Source organism: Ctenopharyngodon idella, chromosome 22, assembly GCF_019924925.1.
Source record: "Ctenopharyngodon idella isolate HZGC_01 chromosome 22, HZGC01, whole genome shotgun sequence".
NCBI lineage: Eukaryota > Metazoa > Chordata > Actinopteri > Cypriniformes > Xenocyprididae > Ctenopharyngodon > Ctenopharyngodon idella.
The window spans coordinates 8,293,544-8,312,651 of NC_067241.1; the positions used below are offsets into that span (position 1 = coordinate 8,293,544).

The 19,108-nt window shown below is 36.6% G+C and overlaps 2 protein-coding genes and 1 non-coding gene across 6 annotated transcripts; 2 read left to right on the forward strand and 1 right to left on the reverse strand.

Annotated features, from left to right (window-relative positions):
- Nucleotides 1–10,677: 10,677 nt before the first annotated feature.
- Nucleotides 10,678–13,218, forward strand: rpl10 (ribosomal protein L10). The gene is made up of 6 exons (XM_051879791.1): nt 10,678–10,855; nt 11,200–11,258; nt 11,982–12,089; nt 12,225–12,363; nt 12,609–12,771; nt 12,991–13,218. Exons 1-6 carry the CDS (start codon nt 10,833–10,835, stop codon nt 13,144–13,146), a joined length of 648 nt encoding a protein of 215 aa, XP_051735751.1. The 5' UTR covers nt 10,678–10,832; the 3' UTR covers nt 13,147–13,218.
- Nucleotides 12,400–12,533, forward strand: LOC127505609 (small nucleolar RNA SNORA70). The gene has a single exon (XR_007927750.1). It is a non-coding gene; the product is annotated as a small nucleolar RNA SNORA70 (small nucleolar RNA).
- Nucleotides 13,219–14,231: 1,013 nt separating the features above from the next.
- Nucleotides 14,232–18,567, reverse strand: dnase1l1 (deoxyribonuclease I-like 1). Of its 4 annotated transcripts, none has more exons than XM_051879786.1 (10): nt 18,466–18,567; nt 18,196–18,325; nt 17,237–17,381; nt 17,047–17,135; nt 16,839–16,925; nt 15,452–15,564; nt 15,231–15,343; nt 14,987–15,144; nt 14,790–14,886; nt 14,232–14,692 (listed from the first exon to the last, which is right to left on the reverse strand). In XM_051879786.1, exons 2-10 carry the CDS (start codon nt 18,198–18,200, stop codon nt 14,555–14,557), a joined length of 945 nt encoding a protein of 314 aa, XP_051735746.1. In that variant the 5' UTR covers nt 18,201–18,325; nt 18,466–18,567; the 3' UTR covers nt 14,232–14,554. The 4 variants fall into 4 exon arrangements, with proteins under 4 accessions (XP_051735746.1, XP_051735744.1, XP_051735745.1 ...); XM_051879784.1 differs by having other exon boundaries at nt 18,459–18,567; XM_051879785.1 differs by having other exon boundaries at nt 18,196–18,322; nt 18,459–18,564.
- Nucleotides 18,568–19,108: the final 541 nt, after the last annotated feature.

The following is a 19,108-nucleotide window of genomic DNA, read 5'->3' on the forward strand; positions in this document are numbered from 1 at the left end:
CTGACATCTGAATTAGTAACTAATAATAGGCTGTGTCTGTGCATATCATGATTATGACCCAATTTAATAAACATAACCTCTTATAGAACACACAAACGTGCACACATTACATCACACTGCAATGAAGCTGCATGAAACAGTGACACCCTTTTATACCTGCATCTGGACTGAATAACCAAAGCAGATGTTTGAGGCAGATAAATAATGATGTCAATTTTGAGTGGAAGATGGCAGTGCTGGCAGTGTTTGTTTATCTGGTTCACCACATGTGGACCTCAGACTGTCTGCCCCCCATCAGCAGGCTCCGCTCATGTGTGTTTGAGAGCCTATGAGAGTGAGAAACTGCAATTTAGAAATTAGACTGCAAATTAAACTGTCTGAACAAGAATCCAGACAGCTTGTCTTCCAGGACTGTATCCATTCCATCCGAAAGCAGGAGGATGATGTGTTAAAAAAATGACAGGTATCAATCTACATGTGCATCATGGAGGATTACGCTGTGTCCTTACTAAACAGTAAAGCTACTTTATAAAGGGAACATTGACTGCAAGACTGTGCAGAACAGACATGCCTGTTACGTGTCAAATCATTGTGCAATGAGCAGTAACCCTTGGCTCAGCTGTCTAAATTTCACAATTTCAATTCCAAACACCAAGAACCAGGTTACAATGGAGAGCAATGCTTGTTCTTATACTGCGCTGTCTTTTTCGGTGTGTGGATTGTTTCTTTTCTTTTAAGACTTTAACCACACATGACACAATCAGCCTACTCACCTCTTTACACACAAATATACACATCTGCAAATCACAATATACATTTGTGTACATTTTCTATAAATATGTACATACTTTCCATATATTTTGAATCTTGTCCCACTATCCCAATTCAGCTCTGTGCACTTTTATTTTAAAATATTTTACTTTTTTTGTTGTTTTATTCTTGTTCCAGACGCTCATTTTTAAACTATGAAAGTCCATCTGTCTATTAACAACATTTTTTATTATATTTTACAACTATGATAATGATGACTATAATTATTTTCACACAAATTTAGATGGTCCTTAAGTTGTGGGGTCATTTCCATTAAAAAAAGTATGACACTAATAATGTTTTATCAAAAGTTAGTGTACTTAGTTACCAAGTGCACAACAGTGTCAGGGAAGAGCTGAGATGAAATATTTTAATAAAATAATGTATTCCTGTGATGGCAAAGCTGAATTTCAGCATCATTACTCCAGTCTTCAGTGTCACATGATCATTCTAATATGCTGATTTGATGCTCGAGAAACATTTCTTATTATTATCAATATTGAAAATAGTTGTGCTGCTTAATATTTTTGTGGAAACTTTGATACTTTTTTTCAGGATTATTTGAGAAATAGAAAATTCATAAGGACAGCATTTATTTTAAGTGTGTTTTATATTCTTCTTTCTTAAACATCCAAAAGGGACAAAAAGTGCCCATAACTTAAGAAACCCCCAAATTTATTGTGTATTTATTGTGTTGTTTATATTAAGCATGGTGAATTATAGAAGTTTTTCCCTGCCATCCCAGTTGAACAAAAAACATGAAACCTGAAGACAGGGCCCCTTCACCCCGTTATGACATGTGCTTTTAACTGACCCTGGATGACATCACATGATCTCATGACTATGGTAGTTGACATGTCAGCACAGGTTTAACCTGAGCAGCTCTGGCTTCACACATCAGTACACTGGAGAGGGTGAGAGAGAGGGGAATGCAGGGAATTTTTCTGAGTTTGGTGATTTCTACAGAATGGCAGACGGAAAACTTATGATGTGTCATACTTTAGCTGTGGGCTTTTCTGACTTTTGTTTTTTACAAACTAGTGGTCATCACCCTAGCAACGGATATATTTTCACTTCCTGTTTAAGGTGATGCTATGGTGTAGTATGCCAGCTCATCAAATTTCTCAGTGCCATCATGAAACCTATTTTGTCTTCATAAGGAAATGGAAAAGTCTAGAATAAGAAGTCTCTAACAAAACAAAAAAAAAAATATATATATATATATATACAACCTGAATTCCGGAAATGTTGGGACGTTTTTTAAATTTGAATAAAATGAAAACTAAAAGACTTTCAAATCACATGAGCCAATATTTTATTCACAATAGAACATAGATAACATAACAAATGTTTAAACTGAGAAATTTTACAATTTTATGCACAAAATGAGCTCATTTCAAATTTCATGCCTGCTACAGGTCTCAAAATGACAGGGGCATGTTTACCATGGTGTAGCATCTCCTCTTCTTTTCAAAACAGTGCGAAGACATCTGGGCATCGAGGTTATGAGTTTCTGGAGTTTTGGTGTTGGAATTTGGTCCCATTCTTGTCTGATATAGGGTTCCAGCTGCTGAAGAGTTTGTGGTCGTTTTTGACGTATTTTTCTCTATAGGTGAAAGATCTGGACTGCAGGCAGGCCAATTCAGCACCCAGACTCTTCTACGACGAAACCATGCTGTTGTAAGCTGCAGTATGTGGTTTTGCATTGTCCTGCTGAAATACACAAGGCCTTCCCTTAAATAGACGTCGTCTGATAGAGCTGTGCTAGAGCTTTAGTTGGCATCTGCAGATGGCACGGCGGATTGTTGACACAATCATGCCGATGAGTGATGCAGTGTCGTCTGAGGGCCTGAAGACCACGGGCATCCAATAAAGGTCTTCAGCCTTTTCCCTTATGCACAGAGATTTCTCCAGTTTCTCTAAATCTTTTGATGATGTTATGCACTGTAGATGATTAGATTTCCAAAGCCTTTGCAATTTGACATTTAGGAAAATTGTTTTTAAAGTATTCCACAATCTTTTTATGCACTCTTTCGCAGCTCTGCTCATCTTTACTTCTGAGAGACTCTGCCTCTCTAAGACATCCCTTTTATATCTAATCATGTTACAGACCTGATATCAATTAACTTAATTAGTTGCTAGATTAGTTGCTGAATTTTTTCAAAATTTCCTGCTTTTTCAGCCATTTGTTGCCCCCATTCCAACTTTTTTGAGACCTGTAGCAGGCATCAAATTTGAAATGAGCTCATTTAGTGGATAAAAGCGTAAAATTTTTCCATTTAAACATTTGTTATGTTATCTATGTTCTATTGTGAATAAAATATTGGCTTGTGTGATTTGAAAGTCTTTTAGTTTTCATTTTATTCAAATTTAAAAAACGTAACTTTAGTTTTAACTAGTGCTGTCAAATCGATTAATCATGATTAATCACATCTAACATAAAAGTTTGTGTGTGTGTGTATATATTTCTTAAAATTGATGATGATAATAATATGGGGTGGACATGTTGAGATTAAAAAACATAATGGTTATATGTGTTATATGTTTTATCTGGTTAAATGGTTATATGTTAAAACTAAGGGTTCAACCTCTTTTTCTGACTTTGAGAAATGATTAGCTTCAAACCTTTAAATTTATAAATTATAAATGTATTTTATCTCAGCAACCCCACTGTTATCAGACTGAATAAATCCATAATGGCTGTCAGTGAATAGAATTTTTCCAATAACATAGGTAGCTAAACACTCTTTTTTGTGATGCTACATTCATACTAAGTTCCCAACAACACCCATATCGACCTGCACAATATCAACAATGACAGAGTATGTTTTTAAACTCAATTTCTTTGGTTTGAGATAAATATAGCCATTCCCCTGAATCAGTCATTGGGGAGATCATCACATTAGCCATTTAGTCCCTGCAGGAATAACACTATGACTTTTCCACATAGCTAAATGGAAAATTATCATTAAATCATTAATCATGTCTGAAAATGGACACAAACAATGATATTTTAAGAGTCCTGCTGCATGGGGAAAAAATCTGCTGGCCAGGCTGGGAAAGCAGCTGGCCAATCAGCTAAACCAGCTAAACACCAGCATGGTCAGGTTGGGAGACCAGTTTAAACCATTTAAAAGCAGTAAACCACATTAGTTAATGTTGTTTAACGCAGGGGCAATGAGTAATGTCCGACCCAGCCCTTTATCATATACTTCTCCCTTTCCTCAAATAGTTTTTAATTCCTCTTTAACTGCACGAGCCACCCTCTTCTTCTTCTTCATTTTTTTTTTTCTTCTCACATTTTGATGCATTAAAATTACACCATGTGCCCCACCTGACAGCACACACACATTTAAACCATGCACATATACACAAGCACGGTTGCACAAGAGCCTGCACATGCAGACAGCGCAGGACCTGTGCAAGGCCAAGACACAATGGCATGTGAAAACTCATTCTGCTTGTAAGCAAAAGCTGATGCTGTGCATTATATGAGCCCGTGCAGCTCTTCCACACTGATGTGTGAAGGCTTTGGGTGTGGTATCTGAAGACCCACACCTAGTTTGTGGTTCGCTGAAAGGAAAGACCCTTTATATAGAGTGAGTTCACCATCACTAAAGACCATCACATTAACACACTCTCACTCTCATATAGACTGCATGCAAATGAGGAGAACCACAAAAGCAAGTAAAACACTCCAACTATAGAAGCAAAAAAACATTGCATTGAATATTACACCAATGAGTTGTTACTAAACATCATTCAGTTTTTGTCAGGCTTTATGTAAACCAAATTAGATTTTTTTTGTGTGTTTTGTAACATAAATTACACAGTCAAACCTCAAATGTGAGTTTTGAAACAATATTTAATGTAATATCACTATATATATATATATATATATATATATATATATATATATATATATATTATATATGTCAATAGAAAACCGATGAATAAAGATCCAAAAATTGTTCTTGACATTTTATTTAATTAGCTAAAGCTATCTATTTTCTTTTTATTAAATAATATGCTGTGCCTTAGACCTACATTTTTGCGTATCTCCAGGCTTTGTTGCTGTGGGAGTTGGCCAGTCCAGACTTACTCTGGAACAGAGTTATGAGATCAAATAAATGAGGAGGCCGATTTGACTTGGCCTGACCTGTGCACAGCCCCATCTAAGGTAAGAATGTATGCTTGCCCTAGTTATTTGAAGAACACAGAGCGAGACAAGATGAATATTTCGGATTGTTTACAGAGCTTTGGCCTCAGCTTCGGATAGAGTGGATGTTTCCTTAGATTATACATTGTCTTTGTTGAAGCCTGAACAAAATCTCTCCTTGTTCGTTCTCACATGATTGCTGCTTTAGTGATCTACATCTAAACTGATGTTCTACATTCCCATCACATGTTAGGGCGGCAGAAGGAGGATTTTTGTAATGTCACGTCATTTTTACATTGAATATGAACAAACATTTGTGATTTCATGGGTTCCAATGACCACCCGAGCATTTGGTCCTCGTTATCCACAGTTCAGAGATATGAGGTCATTCCTCTCTAAAAATTAAGAGTGTGCAGGAGGGATTTCATTACCACATCCGAACTGGAGAAGCACAAAGCAACAGCGCTCCCTCGAGATAATGTGGACGAGCAACCAGTTGATCCATTAGAAGGTGTTTGTCGCCCTCTTGTGTTTTCAGATATACTTTGCCGTGATTCCAGGATTTTGAAGTGAAATGCGTCGACAATATTGGGGGGGTTCAACGTTGGTATGCTGCCTGTTATTATTTTTTTTAATTAAAAAATAATAATAATATTTTTGTGTGTAGCGTTATTGGATAATTTATTTCTTCTTTATCTATCTATCTATCTATCTATCTGTACTTCATAACTTTATGAAATTTATATATAATCATTCATCAAATTCTAACATAACTGAGTGATTCTAAAAACAAAGAAATTATGTTAAATATTGAAACCTCCAGCAGCCGGCAGCGATTCGCTTTTTTATTGAGCGAGTCACTTAAATCGTTCATTCAGCCAATTCGTTCAAAAGTCCGATTAATTTAGGAAAAAAACAAACACCGATGTGAATACTTTTGTCATTGATAATTACAGACAGTATTGAAAAGTGAACAGACGGCTGTTTTGGTAACTGGTTACAGTTACACTGATAGTTATGGCTACACTGATAGTTATGGCTAAATTGCAATGGATTAGCTAGCTAAAATATATGTGGAGTGTATTACAAAACATTCTCATACCTCTTTCTCAGTACATGCTTTATTCTTTTTAACGTCCCTCTTTGACCAGCAGTTTAATATAGTTGGCTGGGCAGCGGTTCTCTTCATTTTTGGTGCTACCCGTGCTCTCTCATTCAAACAGAAGAGCACCACTCGCGTTGTTTTGGTGAAAGTGCGACGCGCATTGGTTGGGCGTTACAAATACAAAATACGCCCAGGATCATACAAATCATTTTGACACTTTTTACATGTTGTATTCTCACAAAATGATCATTACACTAGTTAATGTTTTGATCTGCATAACTGTAACATAGGCTAAACATATCTTGCAGGCTAACGTTTACCATATTACTGACCAAGCAAATGAACGGAAACTTAACTACTGTTTAGTTTCTACACGAGACAGCACTAGTTTAAATTTATCAAACTTACCTTTTAAAAAATTAGCATACTGTGACCATACAGTAGTAGGCTACTTTCATAATATGGTTGGCTATTGAAGGAATACCATATTTATGTACTTTATTTACAAGGAATACATCGAACAATGTGGTAATGTCATTGCATATTTTTGTTTGTTTTTTTTGTTCTTGAATTGGTTTTGTGTGTTTTTGTATACTCAGAGGTCAAATTGTAAAAAAATAAATAAATAAATAAAAATGAAGGGGGATGGTGGGTGTGGTCATTGGCAAGGAGGGGGTTTGGGGCTACTGTACCTTAAACATTTTTATTTATTGACCACCAGACTCTCTCTCTCTCTCTCACACACACACACACACACACACACACACACACAATCCATCCCTTTATACAGGCTACCTAAAATGGTGCCTTTGGAGGACACTGAAGTGTTTAATCAATATCAACATATATTTTTAATAAAAATAACTATATAAATGAGTTCCAAATGACACTCCCCAGATAGCAACTTTGTGCCGGCCCAAATCCGGCCCACATCTGCCAAGAGTGGTATGATGATCTGGGCCACATGTGGCGTGGAATGATGGCACTTGGGCGGAGCGCTCCTGTTTACCAGATCTGAGCCACAAGCAGGCCATAGCAATGCCACGTGTCAGCCAAGGGAAAAGAAATAAACCAGAACTGGACCTTATCTGAGCCACAAAATCTTTATATATTATTTATAGAATCATCTTAGAATTAACAAGCCTGTTAACAAGCAAAATCACTGAAGGAAAGACGAGAACAGAAAAAAAAAGAAAAAGAAAGAAAAACTGTCATTGAAATCTCCAACCATTATGAGATTTCAATGACGGACGGTTTTGTTCCTTTGCGAGATTGAACAAAACCGACCATCATTGAAATCTCAAAAAGGAAAAACACAGACCGTCATTGAAATCTCAAAGTGGTACAGAACCAACCTGTCATTGAGATCTCATAACAATACAAACCCACCAACCATTGAGATCTCGTAAAAGAACAAAACTGATAATCATTGAGATCTCGTAAAGGAACAAAACTGACTGTTGTTGAGATCTAATAAAGGACACTGACAATGTCCAACCGTCATTAAAATCTTGTAACGAAACAAAATCAACCATCATTGAAATGTCATAATGGAACAAAACAGACCATTGTTGAAATCTTGTGATGAAACAAAACTTAAAATCTCGTAAAAGAACAAAACATACCGTATTGAGATCTCGTAACTGAACAAATGAAAATTTGACTGACTGACAGTGAACCGTCATTTAAATCTCATAATGAAACAAAACAGACCATCTTTGAAATCTCGCAAAGGAACAAAACCATCAACCATTGAGATCTCGTAAAGGAACAAAAGTGATTGTCATTGAGGTTTCGTATAGAAACAAAACCCTCCGTCTTTGAAATCTCATAAAGCAACAAAGCCTACCGTCGTTGAGGTCTCGTAAAGAAAAAAAATCCATAATTGAACTCTTGTAACGAAACAAATCTGACTTTTGTCTTTGAAATCTGATAATGAAAAAAACAACAAACATCGTCGAGATCTCATAATGGAACAAAACCGACCATCATTGAAATCTCGTAATATAACAAAACGGACCATCTTTGAAAGCTCATAAAGAAACAAAACTGACCGTCACTGAAATCTCATAATAAAATGAAACCAGCCATTACTGAAATGTTGTAATGGAACAAAACAGGCCATCACTGAAATCTTGTAAAGTCAGTTTTGTTCCTTTACGAGATCTCAATGACTGTCCATTTTTGTTTCAGAATCGACAGTCATTGAGATCTCATAAAGAAACAAAACCGACCATCATTGAACTCTCGTAACGAAACAAAACTGACCGTCACTGAAATCTCATAAAGGAACAAAACCAACCGTCATTGAAATCTCATGAAGGCACAAAACTGACTGTCACTGAGATCTCGTAATGAAACAAAACTGACTGTCTTTGAAATCTTGTAACATAAGAAAACCGACAGTCATTGATAACTGACAGTGATTGAAATCTCGTAACCGAACAAATCCGACACTAAAATCCTGTAAAGGAACAAAACTGACCATCATTGAGATCCTGTAAAGGAACGAAACTGACTGCTATTGAGATCTCGTAAAGAAACAAAGTGACCATCATTTAAATCTTGTAGCAAAATGAAACCGACTGAGATTTCGCAACTGAACAAAACCGACCATCACTGAAATTATACAATTGAACAAAACCGATCAGAAGATTAAAAAAACACAAAAAATATTCTAAGATGACACACAAAGACATCAAGAATCAGCACATGAATCTCAACAAAGGTGACGATCAAAAGTGTCACGCCAAACAGTAGTACAAAACTCCCAGTATGCATCACTGCATGAACAAATTATGCAGCTGAATTGTCCTATTATTTTCTTTAATTTTAACTATTTGCTTTTATTTTTTTGCTGTGGTTTTTGTTCTGTCTTTTAGTAGCTTTTTGTGATGTCCAGAGTTGATCTGATTGTCTGAATATTTTGTTGTCACCATTGTTGAGATTCATACGCTGATGGCTCATATCTGTGTTTGTCATTGTAGTTTACTATGGAAGCCCTAAAAGGCCATGGATTATTATTATGTTTTCTATCTTGATTTCCATGACCTTTTAGGACTTCTGTAGTCTTAATTTTCTCGTCAGCTCAACCTAACAAAAGTTGTTTTCTCGAGATCATGACCTAATTTTCTCATCATTTTAACATAACAAAAGTCATTTTTACAATTATTGTTTGATTCTGAAATGTGCTGCATCCTGGGATTCTACTGTTGCTATAATAAAGAACACGCGCATCTGATCGACGGATAAATATGGACGGATTATATGTTGTGGATATTTCAGCAAAATGTTTACATCGTTTAATAATAAAATCTACAATAAATAAATAAATATAGGCTAATCAATCACTGTTCAATCAATCTATGCTAAACATTTTATTTGTGTAATTAACATGTTTAAATTATCAACAGAGCATTCAACACATTCAACACCTCAAGTACAGGCGGAGTGCCTTCAGAAGGATGCCAGATTGTTCTATAGCCTAACTATTCTAAAAAGAGCTGCTTGGATTCAACCCACTTTATTTTCCTCATAAGAAACAACATGAGACAGTTTATTGTAGATTTTGTTGCTGATTTAAAATATGTTATTTAATTGTGAGTTCGCCAAGCAGTTTTTGAGATTTCAGGATTTCCCCATTCAAATAGTTAGGACTTGGTCTTGGATGCCCGAAATAGCTGCCCAGAAGCGTTGCAAATATGGCCGCCGAGTGAACAGACTTTCCTTGAAAGGGACTTTGGCTTGAATCAGAGCTCTGGCGAGACAATACTGAGTTCTGATTGGTCAATCGTTGTTATAGTTTGTTAATTATCATTCAGAGAATTTTAAAATTTCGTTTACATGATACGATTTACATAACACTGTTGATCTAAAGGGGATTGTAAGGGGGGATGGTGGCTTTACAGAGGGGATGCTTTTTGCAATTTTTTTCAACAAGGGAGATGATGCCATACCCCCGCATCCCCCCTCAAATCGAGCCCTGTATAGTCTCGGTTAGAATAATGCTTTACCTGTGCTGTAGAGGCATTCGCAAGCTTTACACGCAGGTTGGACTGAATAATGAGCTTTTTTCTCGTTGACAAACGATATAGATGCATTTTGTAGATTTGTATTTTAGTTGCGTGTGGGTAAATATCCACCTTTATGTAGCGGGTAGCACTCTTTTTGTTTAGTTTGTTGTTGTAGTAGTCAAAGTATTCTCTTCCTCTAAAATAAGTGCGACATGATTGCAATAATACTGTCAAGGGGAAATATTTATATTTAAATCTCCTTTATAGCTCGTGCACCGATAACCGTAAAGTCGTGACCCTCCTGGTGGTACAACCCAAAATCGCTCTCATGGACTACAAATACCAGCTTTATGGGGGAACGCAGAACTACACTTTACCAGTTGGTGTAAGACTTTTTTACAGTCTATGATGTAAGAGCACAGAAAGCGACAAACTATAGTTTGTCTACTACACGCTTATAATAATACGAAATATTCGGTTGATCTTTTTGGAAACTAGAATATAAACTATGTTTTAATTATAATATAAATGTGTCATTTATATGAAACCGGAAGCAGTTTCGCTCAGTGTATTATGACGCAGCGGAAGATCAGTAGTCTTCCTTTCCTCCATTAGGTGAGTGCGTGGTAAGAGCGCGCTGCGTCGCTCTCTTTATATTTGTCGAAAAACTCCTTGTTTCTTTACATAAAAATACGCATATTGTTCTTTAAAACTATTATTATTGTGTATATTACAGATCGCAACAATGGGCCGCCGTCCAGCCCGTTGGTAAGTTGTGAATTTTGTGTTTTAAAAATTGGCCTTACTGAAAATGGCAGGGCCCGCTAACCATGTGCCTCTCACCGGCTAACGATAAAGCTAACGATTTAGCGCCCAGCTAGACACTTACTGTCTGTTGACATATAGCCCTTTGCAGTACTTGTAGTTGCCGAATAATTTATTTACACCAACAAATATTGAAAGGATGTTTTATTTATATATATATATATATATATATATATATATATATAAGTTTTTGTACTTGTATTAACTAGTTGTGTAATGGTGAGTAGGCACACTTTGTTACGAAGATTGACTCATTGGTTTTGCTAATTGTCAATCATCTTTTGCAGCTACAGATACTGTAAGAACAAGCCTTACCCCAAGTCCCGTTTCTGTCGAGGTGTTCCTGGTAAGTTATGGAAGACTATATCAGAATTTCAAAATGCCATTTTCTGGGCCTGAAAAAGTCATGGAAGGTTCTGTAATGCCCAGTCATATCTAGCTAATAAAATTTTATTACACATTTCATCTGCTGATCATTGCTTTTGTGTAAGGCTAAACAAACTCACAATACATAGTGACGGTGTGAAATGACTCATTAATTTGAAGTTCAATAGCAAATTCATCTTAATTTAAAGGGTTAGTTCAGCCCAAAATGAAAATTGTCATTAATTTCGCACCCTCATGTCATTCCAAATTTGTAACACTTTCGTTCATCTTCAGAACACAAATGAAGATCTTTTTGATGAAATCTGAGAGATGTCTGTCCCTCCATTGACTGCCTTTGCAACTACCACTTTGATGCTTCAAAAAGATCATAAAGAGATCAGAAAACTAATCCATACGAATTGAGCGGTTTAGTCCAAATTTTCTGAAGCGACTTGTTCACTTTTTATGATGGAAAGATTTAACTTGGGCTTTTACTCACATTGATAAGTTAACATAAGCAGAAGCTCAACCGAACATGAATAACGCACAAGAACAAACCTCTTCTGGAAGCTCAAACGTGCTGCATAACCTTATAGAATAATTACAAATCTAGAAAATTTGTTAGCCAAAACTATTCATATTAAGTGAAATTGATTAATGGATCGTATAGTTCTGATCATGTATGTCTTTCTCTCAAACTCAGATCCTAAGATCAGGATCTTCGACTTGGGCAGGAAGAAGGCTAAGGTGGATGAGTTCCCCCTGTGCGGTCACATGGTATCTGATGAGTATGAGCAGCTGTCCAGTGAAGGTGAGGTGACTTTATACGATACTGTTCTTCATATTTTATACTTGACAAATTTAACATTTGTCCATAGTTTAAACATTACATAAAGCACTTTCTGAAACATAGTCTTAATTTTTCTCTAATCTGCAATTATTTTAGCTCTTGAGGCTGCCCGTATCTGCGCCAACAAGTACATGGTGAAGACCTGCGGTAAAGATGGTTTCCACATCCGTGTGCGCCTGCACCCTTTCCATGTCATCCGCATCAACAAAATGTTATCCTGTGCCGGAGCTGATAGGTGAGTGTGTGTGTGTGTATGGTGTACGACTCTTACCTGCAGCTTATTAAGCCGACTAGACAGGTTGTCTGTACTTGTGTGGTGTGCAAAGGCTGCAGACAGTAATTCTTTGGCTGTGTATGAGCCTGGCTGTGCAGTGCTGGGTGCTTTAAGGGTCCACTGAGACATAACATTGCTTATTTTTGATATAATTTCCATTTGGCCACTTTTAAGTGAATTAATCTTAATGTTCATCTCCTTTCCAGGCTCCAGACTGGTATGCGTGGTGCTTTCGGTAAGCCTCAGGGCACAGTGGCCCGTGTGTGCATTGGCCAGGTGATCATGTCCGTGCGCACAAAGGCCCAGAACAAGGAACATGTGATCGAGGCTCTGAGGAGAGCAAAGTTCAAGTTCCCTGGCCGTCAGAAGGTACTTAACATGAAGTTGAAAAGTGTCAGTGGTTCTCAAACTTTTGGTCAAACTTTAAACCTTTAAAAAAAAAAATGACGCCCCACAAAAAACCCATCCCATCTCTGATTATAGTTGTAAGAGAGAATTTTTTTTTTTTTTTTGGGAGAACCACTGGCCTAGGTGTTAATTGTGTAAAAGTTCCCTGCTCACTGTCTACATACTTGTTCTCCCTCTTAGATCCACATCTCCAAGAAATATGGCTTCACAAAGTTCAATGCCACTGACTTTGATGACATGCTGGCGGAGAAGCGTCTGATCCCTGATGGATGTGGGGTGAAATACATCCCCAGCCATGGACCCCTGAGCCGCTGGAAGGCCCTGCATGCCAACTAAGAACCACACACTTCAGTGCATCTGTGTGAACCAAGGCTCTAATGACCACAAATAAAGTCCACTTTGATTTACTGTCTTGTTGGTTCTTTTTCTGGTTTGCATTTGAACTTGTTAGTGGTTTAATACATTTAAGCCGGGTGCACACTGTACGATTTTGGCCACGGTTTTTCTGAGACGTTCAGTATCCTAAAAGATTCCTCTGATCCTAGGATAAAATCTGCAGTCTTTGGTCATTAGTTTGACATGTACACCAACAGACAGTTAACAATCGTTGTGATCAAATTTTACCTCAGATGAAATTCTGGCAGTGTCAGAAGATTTGGCGCACAGTCCTGCAGCGTGACTTCTCCTAGGACGACCATCAAATTGACTTGTGATTTTGATTTCTTTATTAGCCACCATTTTAGTCCCAAGTGAAATGCAGCTCAGTCACCAAACCTGTGTGGGTTGATGTAAAACTCTGGACAAGTTTTCATGCGTGCGTCTGTATTTAACGTGTATTTCTTGACTGTTGTATGGTATGACATAAATGACAACTGAGATCCCACAGTGTGACATGAGGATCATGTTCATACAGTCCGTCGAGCAACAATCATAAAGGACTATTATAAATCGCACAGTGTGCACCCGGCTTTAGTGAAATTATACTATGTGAATGACTACAGAGAGGAAATGTTTGTGGTAATATACAGATACAGTTGGTTTTATACAAAAACAATTTCTCCAGAATTAAAATGACAATATTTAAAGTTCTAGATTCTCTTGATAGCCAAATGCCCAAACAATCCTGTCTCGTTATGTCAAACATTATTTGAAGGCAAAAGGTGTAACCAAGATTTATCAGACCACAGCTTTGAGCCAGCTGATTTCTGGGTTTGTCACATGGCTCCTTGTAAACCAACAGGTGACTTGAGTAACTATGCTAGTTAAACAACTACTTGGACACTGATTGACACTAACAATGTGTTATTTGAGTTTCAGGCCAGTCAATACTGAATGTTATTTTAAGAATGAGTTGTGATATAAGAAAATAAAATAAAACTACCTTCAAAATGTGAAACAAGTGAACAGAAGCAACTCAATCATACAGTTGCATTTTTGTCAGAACAATTTATTACAAAAATAAAATTCTCTCCAAAAATGAATACATTTAACTTGCACGAATAAATGAGAAATCTAATTTACGCTATCAAAAACACAAAAGACGACAGGAATATACAACCTGAGCCAGATGATTATCAATTTCTAGAAGCTATAAAACAATATTCATTCACATCCATAAATCAGCAGCACATTTTGTAGATGCAGTTGTGGATCTGTACGAGCTCAAGTACATAGCAGCTGTGTAACAGCAAAATAAAGTCTTCATCTAGATGAGATGAATAATCCACTTGTGGTTGATTTGTGTTCATATGATCATCTGCAGTAGTAGAAAGACAAACACTGTAGGCTGAAGACATGAAGCTTTGTTGTTTCTTGTGACAAGCCCTGATTTCTGAGTCTTGAGAACCACCTCGATGGGGTAGTGATCACTCACTTCCAAAGCCTATAACAGACAATCCGAAGATCCGAAGAAAAGTCTTACACCATTTTCAGTGACATGAAAATGCAAAAAATAATGGTAAATGCTAAATTTGGCTTACCTGAGCCTCTGTAAGATGGAATTCCTTGGGAAAATTGAACGGCTGTGCTGAAAACGGTTCGATTGTTTTGAGAAATGGCTCTCCATGCACCACAATTCTGTGGATTGTAGCCATAAATATGAATCATTATGCTGTCTATATGCAAATCATAAGCAGTTTTATTATATTACACTGATAAAAACGTTTTGCTAGCGCACCTGTCGTATGCACAGTCCGTCGACTGTTTCACCGTAGTGTCCACCTTATCCTGAATCAGCCAGATGAAAGACGGGTCGGTGAAGAGCCTGATGTTCTTACGGTTCTTTTTAGCCACGTAACCACAAGCTGCATTGAAGTCCCCAAGGAACATCACATTCTGGCAAGATGACAAAAAAAAGCAAGGTTTAAGACTTGATCTCAAGATATTATGCTCTATATAATATAGGAAATCCATCATCACACCTCAATTTTCCATCGCTTTCTAACATCCACAAAGACGTCGTAAAGTTCATCAATCTCTTTGGTGGCATTTGAAGGAGTGGTGTGCTGCGGAATCAAGACAAACTCCTTGGCAACTGTTAATACAGACATTATCAGATCATGATCAAAATCATCAAACTTCAGCTTATAAGATTTGTCATTGAACAAATTCAGCGTGCAAGTTTTCCTTTTTTTATTTTGACCTGTTTTAGGGGCTTGAAAATGTACCACAAAGGGTTCTCTGGAGAAAGCATCAACATCCCCTTTCTGTGTATCTGGATACTGATACTGGTTTATCAGCGTCGCTGTGCTTTTCCTGTTTGACAAAAAAAAGAAATGAGGGAAGTTATCTTGCAAGTCCTTTACTAGGAATGCACCAATAATGATAAGCCAATAATTATTTTTATGTTATGGTTGATAACTGATTCAAATTCTAAGCTTTTTTGTCTAAAAGTAAAATACCAAGAACTAAAACCAATCATTTTAAAAGCTACAAGTGAATTTAGGCATCACAATATTATAATGTACACTATAAAAAATAGCGTATATTCATTTTGTGCTTTGCTAAAGATGGTGTCATTAAATTATTAAAGTTTTAAAGAACTTTGAGTGTTGTTAGATGACAGCAAATCTAATTTAGATGCAAAAACAGGGGACACAAGCATACTGACAAACAGTGGGGGTAACGCATTACAAGTAATGCGAGTTATGTAATCAGATTACTTTTTCAAGTAATGGATGGAGACACTTTCTTCAGCTCATACTCGTTGATCCCGCTTATTGCCATTATAAAGCCCAGATGCGTCAGGATATTTATTAAAATATCTCCGACTGTGTTCATCAGAAAGAAGGACGTCATATACACCTAGGATGGCTTGAGGGTGAGTAAAGCTGAGGGTAATTTTCATTTGAAATTGAACTAATCCTTTAATCTTACTTTATTAACCAAAGTCTGCTGAACTTTGATGATCCAATTTAACCATACCAATAAGCAAAAATGATTTAAGATAAACATCACAACAGCAGCACATCTAAAAGGTTTGTTTGAGTTGCGCCCTCTACTGTACAGGTGTGAATTTGGGTTAGGGTTAAAGACAAACAAGCAAGCCCAACCCAGATGTACGGAGCCCCACACATGACATGCAAGAAAAAAAAATTTAATCATGCGCACAATTTATTATTTCATTCCCTTGATTTATAAATCATGCGCATGATTTATAAATCGAGGAAACGAAATATTAAATCGTGCGCACGTTTTAGTAAATCGAGGGAACGAATTAGTAAATCGTGCGCGCGATTTAGCCTATTTTTTTCCTGCATGTCATGTCCGGGGCTCCGTACAGATGAGAAAAAGTAAACGCAAAGGTAACACATTACTTTCCATAAAAAGTAACTAAGTAATGCAATAAGTTACTTTTTCAGGGAGTAACGCAATATTGTAATGTATTACTTTTAAAAGTAACTTTCCCCAACACTGCTGATAAATCAAAATCATCTCTAATATCATCCGATAATAAATATTTTCCCAATATCTTGTGCATCCTTAGCCTTTACATATTGTCCTAATGTACAGAAGTGCTGAACACATACCTGTAAACAAAAACGTATTGCTCCTGATACGTTTGTGTTCTCCCGAGACGTTCACTTGCCACATAGTCATAATCATTGTTATTAAGCCTGGAAACAAAATAAACATAACAGCATTTATGTACTATAGATTTGCATATCTCTTAAATCTGATTTGTTACACAGTGAGTTCAGATTTGTTTTTTTTTTTTTATATTTGCATATTGTCTACCTGTTGACTGCATCAAGCAGGCGTGGAATGGCTTTATTTTTCTGATCTCTGACCTCCTGGAGCAAACATATGTCACAACGAGCTACAATCTGCAAGAAAGAACAAAACAGAACACTTTTAGACTTGTTTTATATATTTAAAAAAAAAAAAAAAAAAAAAAGTAAACGCATTGTACTATTCATCCTCATACCCGTGATACAGAATTCATGATTATGGCATTGGCTGATTTTGAATCACCAAAACTCTGAACATTAAAGGCACAAATTCTGAATCCATAGCAGGTCAGTGAGCCAGAGAGAATGAAAAGGGTGACGAGGAACAGTCTGCCGATCATCCTGCATGTAAAGAGTGAGAGAAAGACCTCTGTAGTTATAGCTTCACAATTCAATGGGAAAGAACAGCCTTCAAATGTTATATTAACAGGAATACATGAGTCGTATGCAAGCAGACACTCAGGAGTGTAAAAACAAATAAAAATAATGTAGAAGCAGGACAATGGAGAATAAAAGCCAGAATTAAATCATATAAAATAGAAAAAAAAAAAAAAACTAATTTGACTCTCTTTTTGCAGACTTAACAGTTATTGCAAAAAAAAAGTGATCCTGAAACTGATGAGTGTTACTTCATCATGTGATTGTGGTTTGTGGTATGAAAAGAGATTATATTTTTAGATGTTTTGAATATTTTGAATGTTTTGTTGGTCAAATATTAAAGCCACTTAAATTTTTCCATTGAATCATTGATTAACAAGCCTAATCATGTTCTGATCAAAGTTTTGACTGCTTTTCATGTGAGACCAGTGATCAAAAAGTGACAGTTAACACCTAACGATAGACTGTGTCAAGGATCAGGATGTGTCTGCTTTGAGGTTAGTGACCTATTGCGAAGTTAATAGCATATGCTGTTGTTGGTAGTAATCCAGACAGCAAACAACATGTTAAAACATGATCTGTGAGTTCTAGAGGTTTCTAACAGCTTACAACATTTTTTTTTCCCACACATTTTTCCAAAGAACTTTCCTATATAATGCAATTGCTTGCCTAGTAGCTACAACATGGGAATCTCAGCACTGAGAAAGCAGCAACAGGCTCACAAACTGTGGCAGAGCCGCATACAAAGCTTAATATACTGACAAGCCGACTTCCTTACCTCATTTGAAATGTGTTGGGTTTCACTTCAACAAAGCAGGTCTCTCTCTCTTTCTTTCCCTTCCGCAGCAGAAGAGTTTTCCACTGGTGTTATTATACTCAGGAAGACTAAGGACACACCCTCTGCTCTGCTATTTGTGGACAAAGGGAGGAGCGTATCTTACTAATGTATGGAGTGTAGGGCTTTCCACACCCTGCAACAGAGATAAATACAATACATTTGCATGCAAAACTAACGGAATTAAGAGGTGTATAATCATTTACTCTCTACTCATCTTTCAGGTTTTTCCGGTTTAGGGCACTGCTTTTTCTCAAGCTCAATATGACAACATCATAGTTGCTTAAGTATAGTTGCATAAGTGTCTGCAGCTACCTAGAAAACAAAACAAAACAGTTTTAAATCAATGAGTTTAAAGGTCTGCCAAATTCCAGCAAAGCTACTGATTGATTAAGAAGACAGAAAATAAATAAAATAAATATTCCTTATGAAATATGTAGTTAATTCTGTGGTTACCTATTGTGTAAGATAAGTATACATGCACAATATTCAATATTGCACAGTATTCAGTAAATTGTAGCTTTACAAAAAGAAATTAAGGGCTGAAAAACACTGATTATCACCCATAGATAATCTACAAACCCAGAACTCCTCAGAGAACTGAAATTAAAGGGATAGTTCACCCAAAAATGAAAATTCTGACATCGTTTACTCTCCCTCAGGTAGTTCCAAACCTGTATAAATTACTTTGTTCTGCTTTACAAAAAAAAAAAAAAAAAGATATTTGGAAGAATGTAACCAAACAGATCTCACCCCCCATTTACTACCATAGTAGGAAAAATAAATACTATTGTAGTCAATAGGGGGCGAGATCTGTTTGGTTACAAACATTCTTCCAAATATCTTCCTTTTGTAC

Coding starts and splice junctions, on each gene's coding strand:
- rpl10 (XM_051879791.1), top strand. CDS start 10,833: ATGGGCCGCCGTCCAGCCCGTTG. Junction 10,856..11,199: donor GGCCGCCGTCCAGCCCGTTG/GTAAGTTGTGAA, acceptor CATCTTTTGCAG/CTACAGATACTGTAAGAACA. Junction 12,364..12,608: donor TCCTGTGCCGGAGCTGATAG/GTGAGTGTGTGT, acceptor TCTCCTTTCCAG/GCTCCAGACTGGTATGCGTG.
- dnase1l1 (XM_051879786.1), bottom strand. Junction 17,136..17,236: donor TCATGAATTCTGTATCACGG/GTATGAGGATGA, acceptor TCTTTCTTGCAG/ATTGTAGCTCGTTGTGACAT. Junction 15,145..15,230: donor GAAAGCGATGGAAAATTGAG/GTGTGATGATGG, acceptor TCATCTTGCCAG/AATGTGATGTTCCTTGGGGA.